The sequence below is a fragment of the Scyliorhinus canicula genome, chromosome 12 (genome assembly GCF_902713615.1).
Source record: "Scyliorhinus canicula chromosome 12, sScyCan1.1, whole genome shotgun sequence".
Lineage (NCBI taxonomy): Eukaryota > Metazoa > Chordata > Chondrichthyes > Carcharhiniformes > Scyliorhinidae > Scyliorhinus > Scyliorhinus canicula.
The window spans coordinates 27,568,818-27,587,259 of record NC_052157.1 but is presented as its reverse complement, the minus strand read 5'-3'; the positions used below and the strand labels follow the sequence as shown (position 1 = coordinate 27,587,259).

Genomic DNA, 18,442 nt, shown 5'->3' with positions numbered 1-18,442 from the left:
GAGGAGAGCGAGAGGGAAGAGAGGGAAGAGAGAGGGAAGAGAGAGGAAGAAGCGAGGGAAGAAGAGAGGGAAGAAGAGAGAGAGGGAAGAAGAGAGAGGGAAGAAGAGAGGAAGAAGAGAGGGAAGAAGAGAGGGAAGAAGAGAGGAGAAGAGAGGGAAGGAAGAGAGGAAGAGAGGGAAGAAGAGAGGGAAGAAGAGAGGGAAGAAGAGAGGGAAGAAGAGAGGGAAGAAGAGAGGGAAGAAGAGAGGGAAGAAGAGAGGGAAGAAGAGAGGGAAGAAGAGAGGGAAGAAGAGAGGGAAGAAGAGAGGGAAGAAGAGAGGGAAGAAGAGAGGGAAGAAGAGAGGGAAGAAGAGAGGGAAGAAGAGAGGGAAGAAGAGAGGGAAGAAGAGAGGGAAGAAGAGAGGGAAGAAGAGAGGAAGAAGAGAGGGAAGAAGAGAGGGAAGAAGAGAGGGAAGAAGAGAGGGAAGAAGAGAGGGAAGAAGAGAGGGAAGAAGAGAGGGAAGAAGAGAGGGAAGAAGAGAGGGAAGAAGAGAGGGAAGAAGAGAGGGAAGAAGAGAGGGAAGAAGAGAGGGAAGAAGAGAGGGAAGAAGAGAGGGAAGAAGAGAGGGAAGAAGAGAGGGAAGAAGAGAGGGAAGAAGAGAGGAAAGAAGAGAGGGAAGAGAGAGGGAAGAGAGAGGGAAGAGAGAGGGAAGAGAGAGGGAAGAGAGAGGGAAGAGAGAGGGAAGAGAGAGGGAAGAGAGAGGGAAGAGAGAGGGAAGAGAGAGGGAAGAGAGAGGGAAGAGAGAGAGAGAGAGAAAAAAAAGAGTGAAAGAAAGAGAGAAGAGAGGGAGAGAGAGCATGCGCTGACTGGTGGTGTTTTAACCTGAAGGTCACTACACCTCAGGTGAGGGGTCAGGTTGAGAAAGGACCTTCACGAATAACCTCATCCGGCACAGGAATTGAATCTGCACTGTTAGGGGTCACTCATCATCACAAACCATCTGTCCAGCCAAATAAGTTAACTGACCAATGAACTTCAGTGAGATGTATGAATGGAAAATAACTGGCTTCAATAACTATACCCATTTTGTTAAGGAACCCATTGCTTGATGGAAAAACACTTAGATAAACTATGTATTTTGAACTTACTTCCCCCATAATTCAAAACTTTACATTCATTTGTACACTTGTGTGCAAAGAATCAAAAATACTCCATTACAAGTATTTATTCCTTCTCAAAATCAGTGGCAGGTTGCCAAGCCATGTGTATAGACAAAAAATAAATTTAAAAATGACAAAATCAAAAATTCTTCCTTCCCTCCTCTAATGCAGTCAGGAATTTAAAACCAATGCTTGGCTTTCATTGAAAAATATAGCAAAGGTTATTTACGCAGCCATCATTTCACAGTTACTTTAAGCAGCAGCAGCTGAAAATTCTCCTGTTCTTAAACAGCAAAAGGCTGTTTCAGAAACAGAAGTCTTTTGTAAATACACATTTTAGTATTACTGCATATCATCAATATATAATGTTCTCAGAATGCCATTCTTTGCAGTTGCGAAATGACCCTGGTTTTGATCATATATAAGCTTTGCATTCAAGACATGAAAAAGTGGGTGGATGGGGGGGTGTTTAAAAATTCTTTAGCCTACTGCTTAAACCTAGAACAATTCAGTCCTACATATAACAATAGCTTGCTAGTACAATACTTAAAAAGTACATAATTGAATGTACCAGGATTATTTCTACAAATGTGATTTTAAAAAAATCTTTCTCAAGGCAATTTGATCAGCTAATTTATATTGAAATGTTGGAATTTGATTCTAATCTTCATCATATATTTATTCTTCTATCTTCATGCAATTATATTGTAGAGCTTTAAATTTTAAAAAAAGTTATCAGACTGATAACATGCTTCTGGCATGAGGCAGCACGGTGGTGCAGTGGTTAGTACTGCTGCGTCAGAGCGCCAGGGACCCAGGCTCAATTCTAGCCTTGGGACACTGTCTGCATGGAGTTTGCAAGTGCTCCCCGTGTCTGCATGGGTTTCTTACGGGTGCTCCAGTTTCCTCCCACAGTCCAAAGATGTTAGGGTTAGGTGGATTGACATGATAAATTGCCTCTTAGAGTCCAGGGATGGGTGAACATGGGTAGAGTGCTCATTCGATCGACCTCCTTCTGCACTGTAGAGATTCTTTGAATGATTCCATGATCCTTCACTATCAAATTGAAATGACCCACACATCTGTACAATACAGGCATTCTGGGAGCTGACATCAGCTCAACTTAAAAAATATTACAAGTTACGAACTCTCAGCCCAGTTCTGCTATTCATGATGAGATAGAATAGAATGCCACGAACATTGATGGGTTACGATGATAAGAAGCATTACTAGTCACAGTTCTTATGCAAAAGACAACCAGAAAACTTCAGCAATACAGTTGTCACCTTACATTTTGGATTGCAAGAGAATTCTGTAGAACAAGCTAACTAGTTAAATGCAGAGGTGTTACATCTCTGATTCAAAATATCTAAGCTGACAATCTCAGACAAGTTACGAAAGTGAAAGAATCAAAGCAAAGATTTTCTGTAAAATTTTATAATTCTAAACAAAGATTTTAACTTCTCTGTATTAAACAAAAAAGGTTGTTGCAGGAACGTGATTGAGAAAGAGATAGCTTTTATTAGATTTTCTTAAAAAGCTTACTCTCTGAAGCGTCTGCTGTGAATTTTTGTGATAGTCGAGGAAGCCATTGGACTGCCAACTCCTGAGCTGACTGGGGACCCTTGTGAAACTGGCGTCATACTATAAGGAGAATTCTGGCTTGCTGGAGACAGAGATGTGTCACTGGGAACACTCAATCCAATGTCTGAAAATAAGAAAATGCAGATTAATTTGCTTCATTTTGTGTTTTAAAATCACAGCTACATCTTTAGCATCTGTTCATTTCAACAAAGATGTGTAGATGTCGGCGTTGGACTGGGGTGGGCAGAGTAAGTAGTCTTACAACATGGTAGTGGTCAGCATGGTAGCATAGTGGTTAGCACTGTGGCTTCACAGCTCCAGGGTCCAAGGTTCGATTCCCTGCTGGGTCACTGTCTGTGCGGAGTCTGCACATTCTCCCAGTGTCTGCGTGGGTTTCCTCCGGGTGCTCCGGTTTCCTCCCACAGTCCAAAGACGTGCAGGTTAGGTGGATTGGCCATGCTAAATTGCCCTTAGTATCCAAAAAAAGTTAGGAGGGGTTATTGGGTTAGGGGGATCAGGTAGAAGTGAGGGCTTAAGTGGGTCGGTGCAGACTCGGTGGGCCGAATGGCCTCCTTCTGCACTGTATGTTCTATGTTCTAATCACCCGAGGAAGGAGCAGTGCTCCGAAAGCTAGTGATTTGAAACAAACCTGTTGGACTTTAACCTGGTGTTATAAGACTTCTTACCATTTCAACAAAAACATCTGCTGTGATGTTTAAAATTATCCACTGAATGCACGGTCTTCAATTTATGAAGATATTCAGCCGTTATACACATTCCACCTCTTGCAAAGTGATGGAACAAAATAACAATCCCCTAAAAGCTATTTTGGTGGATATCTTCCCCACTTCATCATACTCAGTCTCATTCTGGATTATACCATCGGAAGATGTTTCAAATGATAAAATAAGCAATGCAACGTAAAACATCAAAGTAATAGCTCACGGTCAAATGGGGGATTGAGGCACGTAACCCCCATCGGACACACGCAGCACCGACCGGCGACTCCGAGCCAGTGTGTCCCGAGGGTCTTGGCAGCTTGAGTTGGGCTAATTAAAGTTCAATGTGTAGAACCATAGTCTTCTAGTGCAGAAGAGGCCCTTCGGCCCATTGAGTCTGCACTGACAAAACTACACTAAACACACTTTCCAGCACTTGGCCCACAGCCTTTAATGTTATGACATTGCAGGAGTGCTTCCATGTACTTTTTAACGGTTGTGAGGTTTCCCACCTCTACTACCCTCCCAGGCAAGGACCAAGAGGTTGGGCTTCGGAGGCAGCTGCGTTGCCTGGATCTTGCCCAGCCTGAGTTGGAAGGTTGGGTGAGACAGGCAAGAAAGAAATTTCACTTCAGTAATTGGATTCGGAATGGCAATCCAACCCTGGGGAGCTCATCTGTTTTTAAAAACTAGACTCGATGGATAAGTGAGTTTTATAAAATAAAGAAATTCTGACTTTTGTGCTCATTTAAAACCTCACACTGTACTTCCCGAAACTTTAGAAAAAGTACAATTTAAATGATGTGGGAACAACTGGAACAAAAAACAAAACAAAAAAAAATAGCCTGCTGTATATCCAGATCTGGTTGAAGGCATTCACCGATCTGCAGCATTTAGCAAAGTCCAGCATCAATTTTAAACATTTCTCAGCTGTCAGCTGGGCTGCTGGACAATGAGAGGTGTTCACTTGGGGGTTTTTGTAAGAGTAAAGCAACAATACTTAACCTAATTTCTTACTAGTTGGTCATGAAGCCTCATGGATAGCTGCCATTAAGCAGTTCACAGTCCAGTTTTATATTCAGTTGCAGAACTCACAAATTGTGGAAGGCATTCAAATCACGGTTAAAATGCCAGTGCACAGAAACAGGCTAATTACATGCCAAAAAACAACATAAAATGTACTAGTCCACGGAAAATGTAATAACTCCCCCTCCAGAGGACTTGCCTTCCTGGGAAATCACTTCCTGCTCTTCCGGAAAACTCAGCTGTACGTCACCTTGTTCTTCTGATCCAACAACTGTTGGTTCTATTGAAAATCTATTTTTCTTTTCTTCTCTTTCCTTCAGGATAATCTGTATGCAAAGGGGGATATGCTTACATGTACCGATTGGAAAACTAGCTAGGGTACAGTATCATAATATTCACTGCATTATATATGGGAAACTTTAACAAAATTTACATCTTAATGTAAATGATTACAACAATCTTAATTCATCTATCAAATCCCTCCAACACATTATCATGTCCACCTTTCCATTTAGTTGGAGAGCCAAAGGATGATTAATTCTCTCTGGAAGCATGGAGTCTTTGCGTAATTTATTTCCCTTGATACTATCTCCCCATGAAGACAGGTCACTTAGTTACTACAGGCCATCCCAACATAATTGGATATAGAATTTACAGTGCAGGAGACCATTCGGCCCATGGAGTTAGCACCGGCCCCTGGAAAGAGCACCCTACTTAAGCCCACACGTCCACCCCTTCATCCCCGTAACCCAATAACCCCACCTAACTTTCCTGACACTAAGGGACAATATAGCATAGCCAATCCACCTAACCCGCACATCTTTGGACTGTGGGAGGAAACCGGAACACCTGGAGGAAACCTATGCAGGGACTGGGAGAAAGTGCAAACTCCACACAGACAGTCACCCAAGGCCGGAGTTGAATCCAGGTCCATGGAGCTGGGAGGCAGCAGTGCTAACCACTGTGCCACAGAAGAAATAGCTCCTTTATTTGTAACTTAATTTAATTTGAAGAAAACATTTTCCAGTAGAGAACACAAGTTCATAAACCGATTTTTCATTCTCAAGCTCACGGTATATCATGAGGATTGGAACAGCAGTTTTAGATTGCCGTTATCTTCTGTTCAACTAAAGTTATTTTCTTAAAGCGCAGCAGTTACTCAACCAAAATGTTACCTTTTTAAGTGCAGTTGGGCGTTTTGCTTTTGGAATTTCCCTTTCCTTTCCTCGCTTTACTCTTGGGGCTCCAGAATCCAACGGATTATGAAATCCAATAAACTGCTGACTTTTATGTAAAGTTTTCATGCTTCCACAGTCTTTGACGGAAAAGAGTGTAGTTGTACCAACTAGAAAAACAACAAGAGAATCTTGATTAGTAAAATATTTAAATCGCAAAGGCCAGCTATAAAAGAACAATTTCTGCAAAAAACAAATATGGCGTACAGAAAATATGAATTTCAACCGTGAAGCTTGGGGTACTTGTTGATGAGAGCAATTAGTATGTGAGTTTTTTTGTCTCCGTGACCTGGGCTTGAATCCAGTCCAGATTGACTGAATGATAGTTATTCTGGTAGTTGCAATTGCCCATTCTAAAATCACCTGAGTCGTCAACTCAGTTCTATTGCGCAAAGAAAGCACCCAATTCAGATACAAGGCATTGACACTGGTTCAATACCAGTGCTTTAATGTGGCAGTGGTTTATCCAGCAGGCAAGACTTAGATGCAGGACATAGTAAAATTCTGCCAAAATTGGCAACTATGTTCCATTCCCAATTGGAATCATCAGCACGACAAAAATTTAAAATGACAGAAAAAGTGTGCTCAAGCAGTTACTTTTTAAAAAAAAAATCTTTATTGTCACATGTAGGCTTAAATTAACACCACAATGAAGTTACTGTGAAAGGCTCCTAGTCGCCACATTCCGGCACCTGTTTGGGTACACAGAGGGAGAATTCAGAATGTCCAAATTACCTAACAGCACGCCTTTCGGGACTTGTCGGAGGAAACCGGAGCACCCAGAGGAAACCAGCACAGACATGGAGAGAATGTGCAGACTCCACACCTACAGTGACCCAAGCTGGGAATCGAACCTGGGACCCTGGCGCTGTGAAGCAACAGTGCTAACCACTGTACAACCCTTGGAAAACAGATATATATTATATATATATATTTAATTTAAAGTACCCAATTTTCTTTTTCCAATTAAGGGGCATTTTGGAGTGGCCAATCCACCTACCTGCACATCTTTGGGTTGTGGGGGTGAGACCCACATAGGCACGAGGAGAATGTGCAAACTCCACACAAACAGTGACCTGGGGCCGGAATCGATCCCAGGTCCTCAGGGCTGTGCCACTGTGCAGCCCCGTAAAAGAGATATTAAACAGCATTACACAGAATTTTAAATGTGTTTTGCTTTTCTATACAACTTTTCAAAATAACCACTACATAGATATGTAACATGTAATTAAAAAATATACACTGATTCAGATTAATGCAAAATAAGGAAGCTGCATACTGGCTGGCTCAGTGACACAGGTAATCTATTCAGCCATTGTTTCTCGACAAGTGACAGGAAAGGAAAATCGGACTGTAAAGTAGTCACGCGAGGCAGTGTTCTTTTTACAGGAAAGGATGGGATACATTTTACATTTCTTATTTCCCCAACACCTCTGAATAGCTAAACTAAAAAAAAGTGTATAAGAAATAGTGCTTTTCGGCTGTGGTTGGAGAAGGGGCACAAAACAAGGAGCAAATGTGGCGTAGAAACCAAAAACAAATCCAGCAAGTGTAAATATAATTTCAATTTTATAATGAAAAAAGACCAGCCAGTATTTTCCACTGTCCATCCACTGTGGTTAATCCTGAAGTGTAATTTGCAAGTGCTTTCGCACTCTAATTACAGAAACATTATCATTGCCCGAGAGCAAAATTAAGCAAGTACAGCAGCAGAAGTTACCAGAGTATGACAGAGGTTTTGTGTTAGTCAGTTGCTTTGCTTTCATGGCTTGTTGTTGTTTCTCTAGTGCAGCTAACATGTCACCAAGATCCAGTTGTACAGGGGCTTTACTCTTCCTCCCTGCTGTCTTATTCAGAGCCTCCTTGGGAAAATACAAAACATAACAAGACCAGGCACAAAGAGTCAGAGTACAATATTATTGTAAATAACTGTTGCCCCACATTCATCTCCATTTTACATTTGATAAATAAAGGTAACCTATCATATTGCACAAAATCTTGAACTTAGGTACAACTACAAAACTATTACATGGAGCAGGAAGTAATTTGGGGCTGGAGTTTGTAGTGTTTTTTATGGCAAGGAGGAGGAATATGGGGTACGAGCACAATGTGAAAGCCACTAAATTCTTAACCATATTTATGTAACTGAATGAAGCTTGCCTGATCTGCCCTTGTCCCTACTAAACATCAAACCAAGCATCACACTATTTAAGAAGCTTGCATATATCAAAATTCATCCGAAGCAAAACAAACCACATATTTATGCTAATAGCTTTAACTCAACAAATACTTTGCCTGTTGCATCGTTTATAACAATTACCGCAAAAGTGAGAATTAAAAATACAAAAAGAAACTGACCTGGAGTTTTTTCTGCTCCATGCTGATCTCAGAATACTCCTGAGCAGTAGCTAGAGCGGCAGCCAAAGCTTTTTTCCTTTGACTTTTAGCCCGTTTTGGAATAGCTGTAGTTATTGGAATAGGTGTCTGTACTATATTGATTGGAGACGTTTCTGGCAGATCACCCAGCTAAAACAAGACATTTTTAAAAATTACTGCGAAAATAATTAACATTATATTCCTTATCCATCTATCTTATAAGAAGGGCAATTTACTCAATTACCAAACATTGAGGGAGAAAATTAACTTCAATGGTAAATTCAGATATTTTCAGTTTCTGTTCCAAAATGACACACATTTGTCCGAAATACTTTAGTGAAACACAAATTTTTTATGTTAACGTTTTGTTAAATGTATGCATCTAAAAATGTGGTAGAAGACAACACTCACCCCCAGTTGTTTTTTAGTGAGGTGACAAATGGAAGGGTTTTTACTATGAGCATTATCATGGGCTTTGCTCTTGGAAACCCCGACTCCAATAATCAATTCTGGAAACTCACTGTCATCCTGTAACAGAGATTATAAAAACTGCTGAAAACAAGAATATTTTACATATTGTAAGGGCCTTTCCCGCTGATTCACTTATATCTTTTTTTTCAAACTTTGTTATCATCATTTTTGGTCCATGAATCTTTGGAGACATACCTTTAAGTCGAGCAGTGGAAGTGAGGAATTCAAAATAGTACATTGCGCTCTGAAGTTTTAGCTTTTGAAAAGAGTTTCTGGCACCCGAGAGATCGGTAGAGTTTGATTTGATTGGTTGGCTTGTGACCAATGGATTGACCAAGGACCGTATCCTGCTCGGCAACAGTGATTGGGTTTTGCCAGGTGGGAGGATTTCAGAAGATCCAGCAGGAAAGGGTTCTGGTTGCTGAGAGGAGAGGTTGTGTGTAGCTCTGACTCTCTTTCCCAAATGTTTTCTGCTTGCTGGTTCTGAGTCTGCAGAGAAGTCTCGAGACTCTAATGAATCTACAGTGAAAACCATTACAGATTGAAATCAAAGACATCCAAACAGAGGCCAAGACTGAAGAAAGCTCCATCTGAAACGGAGATTCGTATCCTTTCACTTTTAGAACTATTAAATAACATTTGGAATTATTTTACACCCTTTTCCCCTCTGTGTTTGTCTGTCTTATGTGTGTAGGGGGGGGGGGGGGGGGGGAAAGAGTTAAAGAGGGGAGGGGGGGGGTTAGAAATGTGGGAAGAGTTAACCAGCTGTATTTGCTGCCTATTTAATTGTAATGTGGAGATACTGGAGTTGGACTGGGGTGGGCACAGTAAGAAGTCTTACAACACCAGGTTAAAGTTCAATAGGTTTGTTTGGAATCACAAGCTTTCGGAGCCCAGCTCCTTCATCAGGTGACTCACCTGATGAAGGCGCTGCGTTCCGAAAGCTAGTGATTCCAAACAAACCTGTTGGACTTTAACCTGCTGTTGCAAGACCTCTTACTATTTAATTATAGTCATTGTTATTAATAAAAGTTAATTGCATTTAAATTTACAAACGTAGTGACTGTAGTTATTGGGCAGCCAAAGACTTGGGAGTATTTTTAAAATTTAATTGGAGATGCCTAGTCAAATGGGGCTGGAATTGACCGTGCGCTAGCCCAGGGTGTCGTAACAATATCTATTTACAGGTTACTGGTGACTGTTAGTGAACAAGTGTCAGCTGTTGATGCCAAGGTTAATAGGGTGAACATTGTGATGACAATGGTAGGTTTATTTAATGTGGTAATATAAAATCTTAAGAACAAATCAAAATGATATTATTTGTGCAAAGCAGAACAGATACAAGATATTGAAGGAAGGAATTTAATGTAATAATTTCATAACAAAGGAGACTGTATCAAAGGTAACAGGAAGCAGCAGTTTGTCTATTTCTTTCACCACATCAAACGCATTGTTTTTTTTTGTTTGACATTGCCGTGGCTTCGATTAGCCAACTTAGCAGGAGTTTAAAATTAAACTCAAGACCTTCCTTATTTGCATGGCACAGCGTCACATCCCATGCTGCAGTCACTCACTTGAGGCATTAGAGAAGCAGCTAGAACAGCAAAAGTTTCATAGTGTGCTTTATAGGAAACGTGCAATACCTCAAAACATAAAGAATCAGGTTTCTGATCATTTCCAGTCAATCGCCCATTGGCAAACTGTTGTGTTTCAGACGACTGTCCGGCAGTCCAGTCACGACTCTTCTGCTGGCTTGGCATTCTCTGCGAAGACAAACTCTGCACTTTCCCTCTGGAGTTATCCTGCACATCAAGGAGGTCGTACAATAAAAACTGATCATTGCAAGCGGCTCAGATTTCCTGAGAACACGCGCTAGTACTGTAGTAATGCTGCTAAATTGACACCATTTGGACAATTACTTGTGCCACACCAAAGTCTCGAGGGCCAATTACGCACCTCTGCTGTCACCATCACCCAAAATTAACTTAAGTTAATTTACATAGCTCCACCCCCTCCATTAAAATTCGATGTTTTCCCACTGCTGGCATTTAGGTTTGAAAGTATTGCTGCTGGTTACATGGCAGCGACCTGCTTTCTCCAAGACAGGAAAGAAAATGGAGAACTATTCACTTAAACTCTCAAGATAGTTTTACATATATATCTCCAGCACTTTCTGAAATGTTTGAACTTCAGTTTAGTTGACTGCGTGGCTATTATTTGCAACACATAAGTCCATGAAGATGTTCTTAATGTTGGTCCCTCAATAAATTAAAACTGAAACAAGCCAAAGCTCCCAGAAATAGTCAAATTGCGACTGAAATAAACACCATCAAGATCATGCACTTGTAAGGAAACACGGGCAAAAGGAACATTATTTCAATACTTTAAAGAAAATAACTTGTGCATTATTTTGAGGTGTCAATGAATTACAGTACTGTAATAATTACAGCTGCAGAAACATTACTCATAATTTGTCAAGTCTAATTTGTCTTTTATCAGAGGTTAGAGTAAAAGACATTGTAAATTCCACATCAGAATTTATGATGCAAACCATGCAGCAAAAATAACGACAACAACTTTAGATTCAGGATTCATATTTTCCAATTTATTGCTTCAAATTTCGATACGGTGATTTAAAGTTCTTTCACCAACACGGAGGTCAAAAGGGACCAGTGGATTTTGTGAAAGTTTCACGTAAAACTAGTCACTGATTGAAATGCAGCAAAATGTAAGCAAAAACAAAATACTGTGGATGCTGGAGATATTCAATAAAACAAAAGATGCTGGAAATACTCAGCAGGTCAGACAGCATCTATGGAGAGAAACAGAGTTAATTTCTCAGGTTGAAACAACCTTTCATTAGAACCGACTGAAGTGAAGTTCTCATAAATGGCCAGCAAGCGCTTAAATGTTAAAGCTATTTGTCTCCCCAGGTGCTGCCTGCTGTGCTCAGTATTTCCAGCAATTTTCGTTCCAACATTAGGCATCAGTTGCGCTGCTTCTATTTAATTAGAAATTTACAGAAGTATGGACTATTTATCAACAGTGAGAATTAGACTATGAATTTTACTAGCTTTGTCGCTGACTCTGCTGTTGCTGAAAAACGTGGAATAATAAGTTGCACTAAGGCAGGCTGACATGGTAACAGAACACAGCATACAAGTCTTCTAAGCTCCAACTAACAGAGCAAGAGAGTGGGTGGAACCCAGCGGGCGAGAGCCACACGCACATGAGAGAAAAAGAGAGACAGACAGGCTGCTGAATGAACATATACGAGTAGGGGATGTCAAAGGGAGTTGCCTATTTCTGCTCCTCTTTTGTATGTTCATATGACCGCGGGATGTTCACAATAGTACCAATTAGCAGTGGATTTAGCTTACCAATTGGAAGGCATGCAATTTTTTTAGCTCTTGAAACAATTTAACTTTGGATAGTCCAAATTCTCAACTATGAAATAAGTATACGCACATAAGTATATAAGTATACATACAAACCTGCGAGTTTCGCACATTTGCAAGTCTGCCACTTCGGCCACAAGAAAATGTGTGGATCCTGTCCATCCCAAATCGCTGTGGTACTTGGGAAGCTACATTTGCCCAGCTGGGGCCACCTGACAAAAAAGACCATTCAACCACATTAATTGAAATGTTAATTTATAGTTATTAATGCATGTACTAATAATATTTGTGTATTAAAACGCACCAAAATGTATAAAATCCCAAGATGCCAAACTTTTATCAACATCAGAAATTAGGTCATCTACCTGCATGACCAGGGAGGCACTGGTGTAGTGGTATTGTCACTGGACTACAAGTTCAGTGGCCGGAAATCTGGGGACTCAGGTTCAAATCCCACCACAGTAGATGGTGAAGTTTGAATACAATAAAAATCTGGAATTACAAGTCTGATGACGACCATGGCACTATTGCCGATCGCCATAAAAATCCATCTGAAAATCTACTGTCCTTACCTAGTCTGGCTTACATGTGACCCCAGATCCACAGCAATATGGTGGACTCAGAACAATGTGGCGGACTCTTAAATGCTCTCCGAAATGGCCAGCAAGTCACTCAGATCAAGGGCAATCAGGGATGGGCAATAAATGCTGGCCCAGCCAGTGATGTCCTCATCCCATGAATTAAATGAAAGATTGTAGGCGGGATTCTCAGCCCCGCCAGACCCGTTTTCTGGTGCGGCGCGCCCCCGCCGTAGCAGGATCTTTCGTCCCCATTGTGGCCACCCCCACGCTGTCGGGAAATCAATGGGCATGAGTGTGCTGCTGGCGAAGCGGAGATCCTGCTGACGGAGAATCCTCTCCTGTAACTTAAAAAATGTTCATTTACACTTGGAATTTTGCAATCATAAAATGGATTATAGGGGAGGTATGTGGCTTAGCGGTTAGCACTAGGACTGCAGCGCCGAGGACCCAGGTTCAATCCCGGCCCTGGGTCACTGTCCATGTGGAGTTTGCACATTCTCCCCATGTCTGCGTGGGTTTAACCCCCACAACCAAAGATGTGCAGGATAGATGGATTGGCCATGCTAAATTGCCCCTTAATTGGAAATAAAATTAATTGGGCACTCTAAATTTATAAAGAAAAAAATAAAATAAAATGGATTATAGGTTATAAAATTTAAAGATTCCAACTTGACTTTACATTTAAAAAAAACTAAGTGCACATAAACTCTTGGACAATGATAGCTGTAATTGCCCTAAAACAAAAAAAAGGGACTCCAATGAGACTATAATTGCAACATCTCTCCAAACATTTCCTTCTTAGCAAATACAATTTAATATGAATAAATGTGAAAAATATTAAACATAGGAAGGGAAATAAAATTCAAATTCTTATGCGTGCTTCATGAATGGCACTGAAATAGTGAAGGACAAAGTTCAACATTCAACAAGTCCAATCAAATCAATGCTGTGATTAAGAAAGCAAAGCGCTATTTAATTATAAAATCAACTGGTTCAAGGTGGTGAACCACAGAGCAGCTCGGGATGAGCAATTAATGAGGCTGTATATACCGTGAAGCTTTAAAAATCAGAGGAAAAATGCTCTTCAGGCAATTTGCCCAGTCCTGGTCACGCACACAAGGGAGACATAATGTGGTTTAAGTCAGCACTAAGCTTTAGCATCAGAAAACGGAGAAAATCTAGCTCCGCAGTAGGTGAGCCGAGAAGGTTGAAGTGGGAAAATGTTAAGAATCCAAGCTTTGGAATATAGTCCCTATACCTCTACACTTTGTTTTCCTCCTATAAAACATTGCTTAAAACCCATTTGTTCAAGCTTTTGGTCATCTGACCTTGTGATTTGGTGTCATATTTTGTTTTATGATGTTCTTATAAAGTGCCTTAGAATGTTTCATGATTTTAAAGGAACTATACAATTTGCTGTTGTTGTATAGCTAGTGTATTGAGAAATGCTTATGCTTCCAACTAAAAAGTCCTACTTATAACAGGGAATTTTAAACAATGTCATCCTTTGCAGGATCATGTTCAGTGTGTCCACCTTTCCACTGAGCAGTTGACTACTTGAACACAACTTCTGTAACAGATTTCACGCGATGAGACCACATCACCAGTACCAGCAGCAGATGGTCACCAACGTAATACAAAGACAACCAACATGGTTTTGATCGAGGTTGACTGACCTGACCCAATTGCGTCCCAAACCAAAGAACATTAATCAAGACAAAACAAATGTATATTGAAATCAAAAGAACAATCACCAAGATATTGAGAACAGAATCAAACAAAATTTAAATGTTAAAAGATTTTAGATTACAAAAAAAATGCAGAACAGTTTCTTTAATGTCAAATGGACTGCTGCCAACAGAGGCAAAAAAATAAAGGAGGAAGCTGAGAAAAAAATATGTTTAGCACAGGTAGCGTTTGAAGATAGGGTGTCAATTTAATAAGGTACAGTCCTACATTTTGAAGAATGTCCTGTTTAGTTGAGAATAATTTTCATCAAAAAGTAGGAGATAACAATGCTTAAAGGCTCAAGAAATTTGTAACTTTTTTTTTTGCAGGGCTAAAATTGCTCTTGCAGAGAGCTGGCAAAGGCTCAACAGATCAAGTAACATCATTCGGTGTTGAAACTATTCTACGACTCTATTCTTCCTTACATTATTTGAATTACTATGCCACGATTCTCTGGCCGCGTTGGACTCCTGCGAGAGCACAACGTGGCTGGAGAATACTGGGAGAGGCCTTCATGCTTTGTGGGATTCACTCAAGTCCTGCTTAAGTAGGTTTTAAACCTACTTAAGGCCTTCCTATCCAGGATACAGCGACTTCCCCAAGGAGGCTGCAGCCAGGCGCCAATCAGTACTGGTCTACAAGAACGTGGACCTGGCGGAACCTGGGGGAGTCTCCCAGGCCATTGGATGTCCCTGGATGATCAGGAGTAGTGCAGGGTTGCCCGCTGGCCCTCCCCATGGAATGCAATCACCTTGGCAATGCCCAGCTGGCATCAAGCTTGCAGGAGCACTGTCAGGGTGTCAATACAAGGGTGCCTGGGTGGCACTGCCATGGTCAGGGCCCAAGGGAGAGGCATGTAGGGCAGGTAGGTAGGAGCCTCTGGGAGGTTGGGGGGTGCTGGGACCCCATAGTGGGGTGTCCCCACTAGGGGGGTGCGGGGGGGGGGGGGGGGGGGGGGGGGGGGGGGAGAGAGAGGGAAAGAGGGGAGAGAAGACAACCACAAGCTCACCGAGAGAGCAAGGCACCTTTTCAAAATGGCAGTTTGATCTCGGAGTTCGGTTCACTGATGTCCTTTAGGGAAACTTCAGCCATTCTTGCCTGGTCTGGCCTACATGTAACTCCAGACCCACAGTATTGTGGCTCTTTAGGAATGGGCAATGGATGCTGGCCTAAGCAGCAACACCCACATCCAATGAACGAATTAAAAAGAAAAATTCTCCCACATGTGTGTCAAGCCTCCCTCTTGAATGCATCAATGTTTTATGGTTCAATTATTCCCATGAGGCAGTGACTTCCATATCTCACCACTGCTGTGAAACTTTTACTGCACAAGTATCTATTATTTTTAATTACCTGTGATCCCCATTAAATCGTCGATCTGAAATGAAACAAACAACAATTTAATCAAATTCTAGGTATGCATATTTACAATATTCCATTAAAATCAAAACTATCATAAATTAACAATTATCACAGAATATTTATTGCAGAACGCAACCCAAGCTAGATGTTACTGTCTATACTTTTGTCAGTTTTATTCAAGTTACTGAAATACAAGTAATTTCACTGAATTTGGAAGAAATCCCAAGCCTAGTTTTGAATGGGTGAAAGTGCTATTTGCACCATTTATTTATTTTACAGTGTACTTCTTTTACTGTCTGAAATGTAAACTTTGATTAAAGGATCAAATCGTTTTATAGTTTTATGATTTTTATGTGACGAACAATTATGTGCTACATGCAACATGTTTGCAAACTAGTCATTTTAGACCTGATATTTGACCTCAGAATACATAAACGCACAGCTGAAGTCTTCCCCGTGATTGGTGCAGTTGGAAGTGAGATCTTTGGTACATTTAACCTCGATACCAACTTGATCGAGGCAGCACGGAGGCACAGTGGTTAACAGTGCAAGGGACCCGGGTTTGATTCCAACCTCGGGTGACTGAGTGGAGTTGGCGCATTTGCCCATGTCTGCTCCGGTTTCCTACCACAGTCCAAAGATGTGCAGGTTAGGTGGTTTGGTGGGGCTGCAGAAATAGGGCAAGGGATTGGGCTTAGGTAGGGTCGTCTTGCGAAGGGTTGGTGCAGACTTGATGGGCCAAATGGCCTCCTTCTGCACTGTAACGATTCTACGATTACAGCTTTATAATTTAGGCGAGCAGAACCCCAGATTAATATAATTTGAAGGACAGCACTTCTAGAATGTATATTCCCTGACTGGATGCAAATGCACAACATTTTGGCCAAGAGATGTGTATTACCAACTCAAACAATTTTGGGCCCAATTACATTTAAAAAAAATATATGAGCTTACTCAATCTTGGCCTGTTTGCTTCAAGAACTTTCAGATTTTATTGGACACAATTCCACTTGAAATGTTTACCAATAAAACTACCTACTCTTAACATTTAAAATTTATTGTAAATCCAATATTAAATAATTCTGGATTATATGTTAGCAAATAAAGAAAAGTTAAGGATTCCCCAAATAATTACTTTAAAAAAAAATTAATTTGCTGGATGTGGGCTTCACTGGTTAGGCCAGCATTTATCACCTGTCCCTATTTGCCCTTCAGAAGGTGGTGGTGAGTTGCCTTCTTCAACTGCTGCAGCCCTTGACATATAGGTACACCTACTGTGCGTTTAGGGAGGGAGTTCCAGGATGTTGCCCCAGTGACAGTGAGGGAACAACGATATATTTCCAAGTTAGGCTGGCGGGTGACTTGGAGGGGAACCTCCAGGAGATAGTTTTCCCAGGTATCTGCTGCTCTTGCCCTTCTAGATGGTAGTGGAGTTGGAAGGTGCTGTCAAAAGAACCTTGGTGAGTTATTGCGGTGCACCTTGCAAACAGTACACACGACTGCCACTGTCCCATCGGTGATAGAGGGTTTGAACGTTTGTGGAAGGAGGGGCAATCCCCCTCCAAGAAGGAGGGCTGCTTTGTCCTGGATACTGTCAAGCTTCTTGAGTGTTGTTGGAGCTGCACTCATCCAGGCAAGTGGAGTGTATTCCATTACACTCCTGACTTGTGCCCTGCAGATGGTGGACAGACTTGGGGGAAGAGGAGAGAGCGAGAGAGCGAGAGAGCGAGGGGGGGGGGGGGGGGGGGGGGGGGGGGGCACTTGCCAGCCCTAGCTTGGATTTTGTCCAGGTTCTGCTGCATTCTGACACAGACTTCATTATCCGAGGAGTCGTGAATGATGCTGAATATTGTGCAGTCATCGCAAAAATCTCTACTTCTGACTTTATGATGGATAGGAGGTCATTGATAAAACAGCAGAAGATGGTTGGGCCTAGGACACTACCGTGAGTAACTCCTGCAGTGATGTCCTGGAGCTGAGATGATTGACCCCCAACCACCATCTTCCTTTGTGCCAGGTATGACTCCCACCAGCGGAGAGTTCCCTCCCTGATTCCCATTGACTCGAGTTTAGCTAGGGCTCCTTGATGCCATACTCGGTCAAATGCTGCCTTGATGTCAAGGGCAGTCACTCTCCCCTCACCTCTGGCATTCAGCTATTTTGCCCATGTATGAACCAAGGCTGTAATGAGGTCAGGAGCTGAGTGGCCCTGGCGGATCCCAAACTGAGCATCGGCGAGCAGGTTATTGCTGAAGTGTCACTTTTTTTTTGAAATGTTTTTTATTGAGTTTTCATAATTTGTAATTTGTTGGATATAAAATATTAAAAAAAAAAACACGCAAAAATTAACATGTATGTTTACAAGTAAGCATCTTCATAATAACAACTGTGGCCGCCCCCTTTAACTGGCATACATATTTTACATTCCCCAATATGGTCGAGGCACATGTTTATAGGCATTTATTTACAATTTGGTTTTGGGCCTTAGCTTGCCATCAAACCCCCATAACGAACCCGTAGCCCTTTCTCTTCCTCTTCCCCCCTCTCTTCTCCCCCCCCCCCCCCCCCCCCTCCCCCCCCCCCACCGCCCACCTTCCCCCGATTCCCGTCCATTTTCCCCTGATTCTTGGCCACCCGACTATTCTTCCTCTTGTTCGTTGTCCACAAACAGGTCCCGGAACAATTGCATGAATGGCTCCCACGTTCTGTGGAAGCCGTCGTCTGACCCTCAGATGGCGAATTTGATTTTCTCCATTTGGAGAGATTCCGAGAGGTCGGACAGCCAGTCTGCAGCTCTGGGCGGTGCTGCTGACCGCCAGCC

The 18,442-nt window shown here is 41.8% G+C and overlaps 1 protein-coding gene across 1 annotated transcript in view; it reads right to left on the bottom strand.

Moving 5' to 3' along the window:
- secisbp2l (SECIS binding protein 2-like) overlaps nt 1–18,442 on the bottom strand; it is a 143,843-nt gene that overhangs the window by 19,879 nt on the left and 105,522 nt on the right. The window contains exons 9-17 of the mRNA XM_038814227.1: nt 15,613–15,637; nt 12,047–12,162; nt 10,196–10,354; nt 8,493–8,609; nt 8,064–8,231; nt 7,426–7,567; nt 5,646–5,815; nt 4,670–4,796; nt 2,687–2,849 (exon numbers count right to left, since the gene is read on the bottom strand). Coding sequence (XP_038670155.1) covers nt 2,687–2,849; nt 4,670–4,796; nt 5,646–5,815; nt 7,426–7,567; nt 8,064–8,231; nt 8,493–8,609; nt 10,196–10,354; nt 12,047–12,162; nt 15,613–15,637 — 1,187 coding nt within the window. The remainder of the gene's footprint in view (nt 1–2,686; nt 2,850–4,669; nt 4,797–5,645; nt 5,816–7,425; nt 7,568–8,063; nt 8,232–8,492; nt 8,610–10,195; nt 10,355–12,046; nt 12,163–15,612; nt 15,638–18,442) is intronic.